At 46.8% G+C, this 13,899-nt stretch overlaps 1 protein-coding gene across 1 annotated transcript in view; it reads right to left on the reverse strand.

Annotated features, from left to right (window-relative positions):
* Positions 1-2,498: 2,498 nt before the first annotated feature.
* Tubgcp3 (tubulin gamma complex associated protein 3) overlaps positions 2,499-13,899 on the reverse strand; it is a 54,062-nt gene continuing 42,661 nt past the window's right edge. The window contains exons 18-22 of the mRNA XM_051181999.1: positions 11,379-11,467; positions 11,142-11,273; positions 9,095-9,235; positions 3,927-4,043; positions 2,499-3,233 (exon numbers count right to left, since the gene is read on the reverse strand). Coding sequence (XP_051037956.1) covers positions 3,075-3,233; positions 3,927-4,043; positions 9,095-9,235; positions 11,142-11,273; positions 11,379-11,467 — 638 coding nt within the window. The 3' untranslated portion in view covers positions 2,499-3,074. The remainder of the gene's footprint in view (positions 3,234-3,926; positions 4,044-9,094; positions 9,236-11,141; positions 11,274-11,378; positions 11,468-13,899) is intronic.

A 13,899-nucleotide genomic window follows, 5' to 3' on the forward strand; every position in this document is an offset into this window, starting at 1 on the left:
AAACAAGTCACAGCAAGGTCAAAGTGGCAAAGCCATGGTGGCACAAACCACAGATACCGGCCGGCCACATTGCCCGTAGTTATCTAGTGGCCATCATTTAAAATGTAAAAAGAAACAAAAGATTGGAGACTATAATATTTGATGTATCTAAAACACCACCAGTCAAATAGGTAACATAATACTGGTGGGTAATAACTTGCCTGGGGGAAGAATATCCACACACCTGGCCCCAGTGCCTGGCCCAACCCTTGTCAACACACAGACTCTGTAGAGCAGTTCAAGTCTGACTGCTTCAACTTAGCAAAATCCCCATGAATTATCCCACAGGCAAGTGGATCAATACTGTATCCTAAGAACACTGGAGTCCCCATGTATAACCCTCGAAGATCGCAGGGTTGGAACGAAGGTTGGCAGGCAACTGACTCTCATAGCGGTTGCACAGGCATCCTGGTTGCAGGCTTTAGTGCTCTCTTCCACCAGGTACCACACCCAAGCCTCCCTCATCTCCCTGGCAATTGTCATGTCATCTGTCCCTTAAGGAGCATCTGGGCGATGCCAAGAAAGGGCTCCCCAGGGACAGCTCTGCTCAGGCTGCACAGCACAGGGAGGGTAGGTACCACATGCTGGCTATCCCTGGCCCTGCGAGGGCCATGCTGAGCCATGCTGCTCCTGTGGGACACGGAGCACCACACTCCCAGGATCCCAACCCTGAAACAGACTTTTAAAATGTGAACCCAGGGCTGGCGCTCACCTACAATCCCAGCACTAGGGAGGCCCAGGCAGGAAGGATGGCAGTGAGTTTGAGGTGTGAGCATGGGGATGGGTTGTAAAGAGAACTGTTAGAATGCTACACACACTACTGAACTAAAACAAAGTTCCAAAGGACAAGGATAAGATTTTAAATCATGCTAGTAGTCATCATTTCTCTCTTACAGGAAGACGTGTAGAATGATGTTAGCTAGAGCTGAGCTTGCAGAGGCTTTCCTACCTCTGACGCACTTGCCTTAACACTGCATTGCATGATGGGAAATGATGCTTCAGTCAGTGAGTTGTAATGCATGAAAGACGGTTCTCCAGAAGGACTGCAGAAGGACAGAAGGCAGGACGAAGACATGCCTCACCAGCTGTACTCCAAAATCTGTTGGGTATCCAGCCACACTTCCAGAGCTCTGCCAGGCTTGTGTTGAAGTTGGACCAGTAAATACCTGTGCTCTGGGGTAAATGTGCTGAACTGTATAAATTTTGACAGGCAGGGGTGGCTACCAAAACTCACTGCCTTGAACATTTTCAAACTGCATATATATATATTTAAGTGTTTAAGACAAAGAAACATGTATCATCCTTACCAACAAAACCATAAAATTTTGTAACATTTCCAAAAATCCATTTTCAAAATGTTTTCTCACAGATGTGTGTCTTTTGAGAGGTGTTTATCTCCTCATTCACTATCAAAACATCACTTGTAGCATCTACCCAGGAGAGGCAGGTACAGTATTTCCACATTTTTTGAAATATCTGCCCAGGGGCTTACTCACAGTGCCATCTGCCACCACACATAAGACTGGCAGATTTTCTTTTCTTTTGTACTTATTTTTTGCTAAGATGAAATACTGGATGAACAGCTGTCTCTCTGCCATGCTATCATGAGATCCTCAGTAGTCCTGTTTGTGTCCCAAGAAAAATGGACACCCCATCTCCCCCATACCCCCCTCTGATGGTGAAGGAGTGAGTTTCTTCAACTCGCAGGGAGCAACAGTGACCAGGAAAGCCTGGCAATGCACTGCGAGGCCCAGAACAGCCAGCCTCTCCCTACTCAGTTGCCCCCCAAGAAAGAGGCCACTTGAGCAGGATGGGGACTTCTACGGAGGATTAACCCTGGAGCAGCTGGGACCAGAACAAGACAAAAGCAGTGCCCGTGACCAAACAACACTGGAGATTTTTCTTGGGAATATACCATACATCAGAATTGCTGCAACGTCTTCCAGTAGGGAAACATGCTTCAAAGTTCTGATTTTATGAATTTCTTTTTTGGGGGGGCAGGAGGGTGGTCCTTATATACTTCAAGGGGTTTTACACACCTGTGTAGCGAAGGGTGACCTTGACCTCCTGTCCCTCCTGCCTCTACCCACCCACATAGAGGTTTCAGGCATGTACCTCTACACTCAGCTTTGCATCTGTAATATTTTAAGGTAAGATTAAATTAAAGCTATATACTAAGAACTCCTGGCCTTCAGCATGGATTCCCTACTGTGAGGCCAGGATTCCCTGGAACTTTAAAAAGAGCAAGGTGTGCTGCCAGCCGATGGATGAGACCAGGGCACAGCAATGCTCTCTCTCTCTCTCTCTCTCTCTCTCTCTCTGCACTCCATGTGGCACATGAGTTTACAAATTAAACCACTCATGCCCTGTACACATTCAGCCAGATTCCACCAGCTCCAGCTCACACACTCAGCAAGCAGACAGTTTTTCCAGAGTACTTAAGAAATGGGCAAAACATCTGAAAGATAATGCTTTTAATTCTCTAATTCTCACTTATGCAACATAAAAAAGGCATAATTATGTGACTGGATAGTACATTTTTTACAAAAAAAAAATTCCCTCCATCATATGGTCAGTAGTATATAAATATTTACAATGAAAAAATAGGCAAGGAGAAGGAAAACCTCCGATATCCAAGTTGATTTCTTCCCAGCACTTATCAGAATTGGAAAATAAAACAATTAACAATTCAGTCAGCCTTGCTCCGTTCACATCCACGCTGCTGGCTGGCGGCCTGCACATCTGCGCTGTGTAGGCCAGGACACCCTTGTTCCACACGGCTCTCGTTCTTCTGTCCTGTTTTACAGGTTGTTTGAAACAGCAAACTGAATATAGAAATGTAAACTTTGGAAGAGGAAGTAAAGAGTACGAAGTATGTGAAGGTGACATCACACTCAGGTTCAGTGGGTAATGAGACTTCTTCCAGCAGACAGAGCTGAAACACTGTGGCCTGTGTGCAGACAGGGGGCACCTGCAGCTCCCCAATGCCTGGAGGGCCTGGGCTTGAGTGGGCATCTAATAACCTCGCAACAGCCTCACGTGTGAGAACTGCGCCGTCCCCTACTGCCCAGAGAAACCCGGAGCCTGGGTTCCCTGGCTTTGTAATGTTCATTGAAGTCCAACCTGAAGCTGAGAAACCGGAGACTTTCATCAGAGCTTGTCGTCAGCAACACCAGAAACTGCTGTACAACACCCTAGGATAAAACCAAGGAGAACCAGTCAGACCTAGTCCATGCGCAGCCCATCCCTGTGCCATCGTACTGACAAGCCTCTAGCAGTGACTCACTCAGCCACGCCCACAGGAGTCTGTCTGTACACTCTGACAGGCAACACATACATTCTGTGTAGAAGCAACTGGTCACCAGACATCCCCTCTGCACTCGCGCCACAGGAATAAGCAGATTCACAGACGCTGAAGCCCCTTATTCTGTTGTGAGTAAAAGCTCGCCCCCCACATCTCACTGGCCTACAAATGCATGGCCAGTCCTCACTCTAGAGGGGGACAGATTCAAGCTCAAAATCATCACTGGGGTTCCACCGCACTGTGAAAGGCAGCCTCCCTGTAGGGCACAAATTCTGTCAGATGTTGACTACTCATGATTCAGATCTCTCAAGAAGCCCACACTCCGTCTACACTATCCAAGGGACCAACACTCAGTGTAGTCACTCTGAAGAGCATGAGAAGTCACAGGCCCCTCCCTGTCAAGGCTCTCATCCTAACAACAACCCTGAGGAGAGCCCAGCAAGGATAAATCCTCAGGGGCACTGCCAGCCCCTGAGGCACTCCATCCTGATTGCTGCTCACATGACAATGAGCCACATCTCCAGCCTTCTGAAAGCAAGTGCCAGTCATGGAAGTGGGCACCGCGGCTTGTACTTATACACACCTGGTAGAAGTGCGTCAATATTCGCAACTGTGAACACATCTTTGGTATGGAGTCCTGGAATTCTCGGATCCTCCTGTTCTCCTCCTCTTCCTCTGCTGCCGTCACTCCCCACTGGCCCTGGATAATTAGAAGCAGCAAGTTCAACTACTGGATGCCTCCTTGCTGTAACTAACAGTATCATACGCTCAGCATGGCACTGTGGGACCCACTAGCCAATCTTCTTGTGGCTTTGTGCACTGTGGTAGAGATGGCCCTGTGTCCCCTCCTGTTCCCCCATTCAGACAGGGGCATAAAGGGAACCAGCCAGCTCAGAGTGCTGGCACTCCTGACTCCAGTGGGAACGCCTCTCACATTCTCCCTTGGACCGAGGTGTTTCCCTAGAGACATGTTCATCTATGTTCATTCTAAAAGGCCAGTTTCAGCCAGACATGCATGGGAGCCCACACCTGTAATCCCATGAGGCAGGAGAATGGTTAAGTTGGAGTCCAGACTGGGTTGTCCGCATTGAGGCAGATGGTATCGCATCCCTCCCCTAAGAAATGGTAAACTTGACTGAACATGTGCCCAGCCAGTATGGATAGGAGTTACCTAGTTCTCTTCATAGGTGGACACTGTAAATCCCATTTACTAGATTCTGATCTGAACCTTTGCATCCCTGGCATACACCTGGTCCTGAGAAACTGTTTTGCTGGGGTTTCTCATTTGAATTTTGTGTGACTTGCCCAGTTGGTATTCAGAGCTCTGCCTTGTTCCTTCCGAATCACACAGTCTGGCAATGGCCCTGTGGTAACTACAACCAACTTCCCCTTTAGTGTGTCCTTCTGCAGTGTGTCATTTACAGATGGCAATCTATTTGTATGCACCTAAGGAAATAAACATTCTAGTTGTCAATTTTTTTTTTTTAAAAAACGTGTGTTCTCATCTCTTACTAGCCATTAAACCAGTTAATAGCTTATTTACCCACTATCTCCAGCCACCCAGGCCTTGCTCACGAGACCTCCAAGAACAAGGACTGTCAGGAAATGGGCCAGGGACAATCCTGTGATATTTTTAGTAAGAATCTGGCTTCATCTTATCAATGTCCTGAGATCTGGAGTGAAGCTGAATTTAAAGGTAATGAACTATTTGTTAGAAAGGTGTGTGGTCAAGCTTTAAGGTTTTGACAAGGAAGTACAGACAGCAAAGCAGCGAGAGAGAGGAACCTGGCAGTCTGCACTGGGATGTCAGGAAGAGGGCTTCCTCAGGGTCAGCACACAGAAGGTGATAGACCCGTGCTCCATGCGACAGTCTACATCTGCAGATGGTGGCTGTGCCTGTGTGAAATTGGTTTAGAATACATGAAAGACACAAGAAGGAAAGGGTGAGGGAGAGCAGCCGAGGTCAGGCACTGTGGGGCAGAGTGGAAGTCCCCATAAGAGAAGCGAGCCCTCGGAGACCACCGTGTGGAGCTAGCTATGGTAGCGACTCCAGAGTGTTGGGGATTCCAGGACCATGGGACATGTGTGAGGAAGGGCTATAGGCATGAAGCAGAGCTGGTCTACGCTTGAGAAGGTGTGTGTGTGTGTGTGTGTGTGTGTGTGTGTGTGTGTGTGTGTGTGTAAGGGCTGAGGAAGGGGCTTCCTGAACCTTTTGGAGTCCAGCCAATCTCATCCTGAGTGCCAGATGCTGGGCACGGAGCTGGAGGACTTGGCATTGGCATTAGTCCTGTTGGATTTGAGATTTTGGTTTGATTATTCCTTGTCATGCCCTTGATTGCTCCATTTTAAAACAGGAATGATTATTTTGTGTCATTATATGTTGGAACTATGTGAGTTGTTTTTGATCTTATCTTACAGGAATTCACAGTTCATAGTCTTTGAACTTCTACAACAATGGAATGTTTTAAGACTATGGAGACTTTTAAAACTGGATTATATTCTATGCTAGGAGAGTAACATGAGACTTTGGGGACAAGAGTTAGGCGTGCTAGCTAATTTTATGTCAACTTGACACAAGCTATCAAGCTATAGTGATCTGAGAGGAGGGAACCTCAATTGAGAAAATGCCTCCATGAAATTGTGCTGTAATCAAACCTGTGGTGCATTTTCTTAGTTGGCAGTTGATGGGGGAGGGCCTAGCACATTGTGGGTGGTGCCATCCCTGGGTTGGTGGTCCTGGGTTCTATAAGAAAGTAGGCTGAGCAAGCCATGAGAAACAAGCCAATAAGCAGCATCTCTCCATGGCCTCTGCATCAGTTCCTGCCTCCAGGTTCCTGCCCTATTTGAGTTCCTGTCCTGGCTTCCTTCAGTGATGAACAGCAATGTGGAAGTGTAAGCCAAATAACCCTTGCCTCCCAACCTTGCTTTGGTCATGGCATGTCATCACAGCAATAGAAACCCTAACAGTAGGGTGTGGCTTAAAGTAACTTATTCACACGTCAAGTAGACAAAGCAGGGAGTTGTAATGATTAGTTTTATTTATCAAATTGATAAGATGCATATTCACCTGGAAAGAGTGTTGTTAATGAAGCCTTCCCTAGATTAGGCTGGCCTGTGAGTATTTTCTAAACTTTGTTAGCAACACCGGCCACTTGCTGGGCCCTGGCTGACGTGAAGGAAAGAGTGTGCCGAACACTAGCATACATGCATTCTTTGCCCTCTGTTCCTAATGGCGCGTGCAGCTCCCTGGAGCTTCTGCGCCTATGAATGTGCCACTGGATACAGGAACCTGGAACTGTGAGCTGAAATAAACCCTTCCTCCCCTAAGTGGCTTTGTCAAGAATGCTTTGCTACAATTGGAGGAACATCAGAATCCACGGGGATTGGTCCCAGGAGTCTCGCTGGATGCAAAAACTTCAAGGAAGTCAAGTTGTTCCAGTTCATTATCAAAAGGTGCACATTACATTTACTTTTAATGGCACTTTTTTTTTTTTTAAACTTTCATCCCAATTGCCATTGATGGAAAGAAAACTGACTGTTGCATATTAACTGATTTCTAGACAGCTGGACAAACTCTCATATTCATTCCAATAATTCACTTCAGGGTTATCTTGGATTTCATGCCAAGCACTTCTGCAGAAGACCCTGCTTTCTCTGTCCCATATCCCTGCTGCGCTCACATTGGGGGACTGACTGTCAGTGCACGGTGTGATGAGCCAGCCGCTCCCAGTCTCACTCTTGGCATGTCACCAATGAGCACATCTACCACACAGATCTTTAATCAGATTTTACTTGGGGTTAATTAAAATTTTCCTTTATTTTGCAACAGTAAGTTATAGCAATTTTATTAGACTAATACAAAGAGTTCTGCGTTCTTGGAATGATCTCCAACATTTTGTAACATATTTTCCATTTGGTACCTCAATTAGTAAAAATTCTAGAGTTTCACATCCATGTCCTACTACACAGAGAGCAGCAGAAACGAGATGACACAATAGCACCATGAAGCCACTTCATGGGACAAGACAAGGGACATAATAGTGTCGTGAAGCCACTTCACAGGACAGGACAAGGTGATTTTGAATGCACCCACTGAGTGGAATAACCCTCGGGGAAGTGACACGGTCACTGTTTTTCAGTTACCATGGCTGGTACTGGTCCCAGAATCTTACTGAACACAGGCGTGTGCTGAAATGTGGGTGTCACAGGCAGCAGAAAGGAAGTATGCTAATGCTACATCCAACAGTGTCAATGTATAAAATGTAGTTTTGAAACTAAAAGAAGTGAAAGCCCTTTGATCATAATTTGAATTGGAAATATCATAATAACGGAAGGTGTTTGGAGAAGAAGCGTGGGAGAGAGTAGTGAAGAACCAAGAATCGCAGAAGGAAGGGCCTGTGGGACTGCTCCACCTAACAGCAACATGACAGAGCTCGGAAGCCAACCTCCGCAGCAAGGCACTCAAGACACCGAAACCGTTTCTTCAAGATCCAGCTCCACCCCTCACGATTCAGTGGATCCGCATCTGAATGATGGCTGCAAAACTGTTTTACCTTCTGGATTTAAATGAATCTTGCAGGCAGTTGCAGCATGACAGCTCTCCCTAGATAATCAAGCATTTCAGAAACGCAGCTAATGAGCCTGCACTTAGTATGTGCTGTGTCCCTTATGGACAGAACTAACCACCATGATATCATCAGAATGATAAATCTTTGTCTGTTTTTGTTTGGTTGTTTTTGAGACAGGGACTCACTATGTAACACTGTTCTGGAACTCACTGTGTAGACCAGGCTGGCCTTGACCTCAGAGATCCACCTGATCCTGCTTCCCGAGTGCTGGGATTAAAGGTGTGTACCATACCTACCTAGAACGAACTCTTAAAGGCTGGTTTCAGTAGGCTGTTTTACATAATCTAACAGCTTTCCAGAGCATAGGTTGGAAGGGAGGTGGCCAGCAGGACTGAATGCTGACTGGATGTTGAGTAAGTGCCATGTTCATTACCTGTGAAAACCTGACACCGAGGTCACACTGACTAACATGATTACAAGTCACTCACAGATGACAACTCTACCAAAGGCTCCGAGACAGTAAGAGATAGCTAGGGTGGAATCCCATAACTGCCAGTCACACACAGGCTGCTTGGCATGGATTGGGAGTTGTGTGTGTGTGAATCCCATGACTCTTCAGAATTACCCACAAACCACTGCAGCCAGGAGATAGTCACATAGCCCCTAAGGACACATACTCCCTGCTTCCAAACTCCACCACACTCCAGGGCCTGTGATGTGGCTGCCAGGTCCCTCACACCAGCTTTAAAGGGACAATACTCAAGAGTGAAACTAACCTAACTATGCCAGCTGACTAAATGACCTATCTTTCATTAGCGCCTCAAAACAGCAGACCGTCCAGGCCAGTGAGGACAAAGAACCCCACCACCAGCTTGACTGATCTGTTTCATATTCCTCTCTTTAGGCCACTGGGAACACACAGGCATGTCCTAAGGAAACCTCACTCATGCATCAGAAAATGAGTGAGGGTGGCTGATCACTCAATTGGTTTCAAGTCAACGCAGAGCTCCGGGCTGACTCTGTAGACAACAGTACAGCATCGAGTCTGGACACTGGGGCACCACTCAATTTGACAGCAGTCAAAACTTCCTCCTCCTCAGTATATGCGGATATTTTGGCAGAAAAGCTATTGCTGTCCCCACAGTGATGGGCCAGCAGCTAAAGCATGAGTTAAAAACCATACCTCGATTTCACGCTGTTTCTTTTTCTCTTCGAACTGTAGCCGCCTCTGTAACTCTTCCAGAGCAGCTCTGTACATTGCATCCTGGGCATTCTGAAGTTCAATAATTTGATCAAATACAGCTCGGAGTTGATTTAAAAGTACCTGAAAAGACACAGAAAAGACCCAAAATTTAACAGAACCGCAACATTGTGGTGAGGTATTTCTACTTATGCTGGTGCTTTGTTCCCTCTAAACCTCAAAGAAACAGGTCGCCAGTACATCCATATTGGAGGAGTGCTAAGAAGTATTTGGGTCATGAGGCCTCCACCCTGCCAAAGTGGTTAATGCTGTTCACCAGTGGCTGCTGGAGTCCCACAGGACTGAATTCTGACTCTTGAGAATAGACTGTTCTAAAGTAACATCTACTGCACAAAGCGTGAACTGAGGGTGTTCACACACTAAAGGCCACCTGTGTGCTTTGTGTGTCTAGATGTATGCACACATCTCTGAAGCCAGGACTACAGTAACAGAAAAATGGACAGGCTCTTCCTAGTCCTTGCTTTGTGTCTTAGTTATACTTCTGTGAGGGGACACCATGTCCAAAGCAACTAATAAAAAAGGCAACAGCAAGGGCAAGTCAACTTGTCTCAGACATTTCCCGTCCTTCCATGGCTCAGCCCCCATGAGAACAAAGAGCACACTTAATAGGATGCCCATATGGGTGCAGTCCTTGCAATCCCAACATTACATCTGGTAACTTTCACACCAGGTTAACCTATGCAAAACAACATAAAATAGGACTTTAACATCTTGAAAAGGGGAGCAGCTACATCTAAAAGTTGATTACCGTGGTGAATCATATAATTTAATCCCAACAAATCTGCAAGGAGCCTCTAAAAACAGAATCCTGGAGTCATGTAGAGACCCTGTCACCGGTCTGAATCCTGACTCTGGCCCTTGTGTGGGTGATTCCATGTCTAGGCACATCAAAAAGGATGGCTGAACACCACCTTCATAACAAACACGGGTACCAGGCGACAGATGTGACACTCAGTGCAGTGCCAACCTCACAGAGACTGGACTTAGTGGAAGTGGTCAATAGGACGGAGACACTTCACACGTACACATCATGAGTTACTAATTATGTTCAAGTGTTTTAAGCACTTTTGTGCTACTTTTCAGTATCTAGGAAACAAATTCCACACAGATGCGCCTTTTATCACTATTGGTTGTGCATATAAATCATTAACTATTAAGTTTATTCCAAGTACTTTTCTCCACCACAGAAGACAAATGCAGGTGAACAGAACTGGTAAAGTCCAGGCAGAGACACTGCCTGCAAGCCTAGAGTGTGTCTGAGCAGTGCACACCGTGAGAACGGCTCTCAAGGCTTCACCCAGACACAGTTTACCTACTTCAAGCTCAGAGTGTGTTCTTTCTTGATCCAGATCTTTAAAGTAGATCAGAACCCCAGAACCTTGCTACTCAGAACATGTGCCTTCCCAGAACAAGGGCCTCTACAGGAAAAGGACTGAGCAGAAAGCCCTGGGCCAGGGGATGCTCGAAGTTCTGTGCAGCCTGTTTGATCTCACACAGCCACATGTCACTGACTAAAAGTTCATTACCCCAGACTAAGACTATGACAACAGGATGGGGTACTCAGGCTAGGGTATGTAAGGCCCTGGGACTGATTCCTAGCATAAAGAGAAAAACACCTAGAGTCCCCGCTTTCTTCATTCTTTGGGACTTTCACACATGCCACCACCTGTTTTGATGTTTACATGCCTTTCTGGTGTTCATCTTGCCACAGCTCCAAGGATATCATTCATGATGACTTCTCCATTCCCCACACCACCAACAGTGTATGGCTGCTCACGGCTGTTGTCACAGCCAGATGTTAGGACACACTCTCTTTTCATCAATTTTTATTTCAATTGTTTTCAGAAAGTGACCCTCAAACACCAATTTTAATAAGCCTTTCCCATTATCACTGATGTGGCAGTATCAGGCAATTCCCAAGCTGTTCTATTTGACAGTTTCAGTCCTGGTTTGTAGGAGTGAGACTTACCCTGGAGTCACTGTCCAGGAGACAGCGGGAGGTGATAGTGTCCAAGAATGCCTCATGTGCTGCGATGATGTGGTCCAAGTCCTGGGCCTGTTGCACTCTGTTCCAAAGCTCATCCCAGGAGCACTCGAGAACCTGAAAGGATGAGTGGAGGCTGGGCGAGGTGGCACCCACCTTCTGAAGGTAGCACCCACCCCTCACACCATTGACCAGACTGCCTGGGACAGGAACGCGGCTTACCTCAAAGGTGATGTAGTACTGCATTTGATGGATGAAGTGCACCATCTCAGAGGCCAGGATGTGACACTGATGCAGAACTCCAGAGAACTCTGCAAGAGACAGAGTGTCACCAGGGGAGAAGAGGGGAGGGGAGGGGAGGGAAGGGGAGAGGACACGCCTGAGTACAGCACAGATCTCTGCCTGCAAGCTGCCCTTTAATGGAGCATCCACAAGCCTCACTGCAGACCACTGAGTGGGGACAAGTCCTCATCCACTTGTGTGCTTTAAAGGACCTGGCTACACAACAAGGAGAAACAAGTTACTTTATCAAAGATAAGGCCCAAGGAGAAACAGCATGAAACAAGACATGGTCATATTTAACAGACAAGCACAGAACTAGGGAGATGGTTCCATGGGTAAGAGTACTTGCTTTGCAAGCTCACGGACTTTATTTCAGATTCCCCAGTATCCATGTAGAAGACTGAACATGGCTATGCATGCCTGTAACTCCAGTACTGGATGGTCGGAGACAGGAAAATCTTAGGCTGGCAGCCTAAGAAGTAAGGTACAGAGTGATAGAAAAGAACACTACATGTCCTCTTCCAGTCTCTGCGCTTTGTGATTACACACACACAGGTGTAATACACACCACATAGCTAAGTATAAAAGTTTATTTTATAGAACTGAGCACAATGCATAAATAGAAGCCTTATTTTATGTCTTCTCTGCAACTGATCCATCCACCATGCACAGACTATTTAGCTCCCCCTAGTCATCTGAAGACACGAGGGCCTCAGGGTGGGCCCTAAATCAGTTAAGAAGAAAAGGCAGGGGTCCAGGGAGCAGACACGCACCAGTAGTGACAGAAAGCAGGAGCAGCCTCCCTAGATTTTGGAGGGAGCAGAAAGGAACTGACTGTGGCTTAATTTTGAATCTCTGGCCTTTAGAATGTTTCCTACAATTAACAGTTGATGTTTTAAGTGACCCAGCTTGTGGTGCTGGGTCCTAATAAACAGCAGCAATCCTAACCAAGGAATACAAAGTGACAGGTTAAGGGCTCTATAGGACTGTGGCTCCCAGAGAAAGCATGACATCAAGAAAGACACACCTCAGGGGCTAGAGACTGAGCAGCACTGCTGTCCTGGACAGCACTGGCACAGTGTCTGTCAGGCAAGGTCCCAGGAGTAAGGAAAAACCAAACCACGATATTGCAAAACTATCCTCTGGCCAAGACATGGTTCATATCAGAGCAGCATGATTATTGCACTCTACCAGGCCGAGCCCACTACCACCTCCTCATGGACAAACTGCATGAGCTTTATCAATCCTCCCTCTGGGATACACACAATTACCAGTTGCCAAGGAAGAGAAACTCCTTCCGTGGTTTAGATACATTAAGTCACCCTTACTCATACGAGTGATCCGATTAAATTCACTGGTTTCCCAACATAGTCATGGGTGGAATTCTGCTGTTGCCTTCCCTATCTCGGGTGAATACAGACTCCCCAGGGAGTGTCAGGCAACAGATGGGTCCCTCCCCCCAAAAAAGAGGTTTTGTGTAAAGGTGGGCAATCCAGTGAATCTACAGGGATAGGCTCCAGGGTTCCCATGCTTCCCTGGCCAGAAGTAACAGCTTGTTTGTTAGAAACACATCTACATCTTCCTTACAAAACATCAGAGACTCCTTACTGTCCCATCAGGACCCCCGGTAGTTGAAGAGAGCTGTGTTCACACCACAGGCACTACGTCTCTGTGACTATTAGTAGTCTTCAACCAGGAGCGCGGCAACCTGGCACCCAGGACCCTCAGAAGAATATCAAACTCCACAGGTCTCCCTCACAATTTGTAATCTGCATCTATGAATACAGCTGTTGTGCAGAGGAGGGAGGTTTGCGAGACAGTTAATATAATGAACCTCCCCAGTCCAGGGCAGCGGAAAGGCCCATCTTTACAAGAGCAGGGACAGCTGCCAGGAGGCTCGCCAAGATGTAGAGCTGCCCAGACATCTATAGCGGCACAGAGCTCCAGGGACACAGTTTATGTTAGCTGTACATGTGCCTTTGGGGCACATGTGCTCCTTCAAGTAGTCCCTCCCCAATGCTCCTAAACCCAGCAAACTCAATGGTCTGCAAAGCTGAACTTCAGGGTAATTATTACTTTCGTCTGTTTTGGTTTCCCGTCTGAAATGAGCAGACATCTGTTCACATCTCTCCAAGGAGAGTCACATTACGTTGACCACGCAGCCGACAAGATGCCTATGCTCCCCAGTTCTCCTGAAGGGCCTCTCTGCTGAAACCTGGCTAGCTCACCTAATTCTGACTTCCATGCAGAGGACACAGCCTTCCTGACAAGAGTTACTAAGTTATGCCTAGTCGTAACCTTGGAAGAAAATACTCTACAGATTTACTCTGGGTTTCCACCCAGAGCTGGAATAAAAGGGCTCTGCCTCTCTCACATTGATGGTGAATGTTCCAGGGAATTTTCCATGGAACACAGCAGTGCACGCTGAAACATCCATGTGCATTGGGGTATGCCTCCTCAC

The sequence above is a fragment of the Phodopus roborovskii genome, unplaced genomic scaffold (genome assembly GCF_943737965.1).
Source record: "Phodopus roborovskii unplaced genomic scaffold, PHOROB, whole genome shotgun sequence".
Classification (NCBI taxonomy): domain Eukaryota; kingdom Metazoa; phylum Chordata; class Mammalia; order Rodentia; family Cricetidae; genus Phodopus; species Phodopus roborovskii.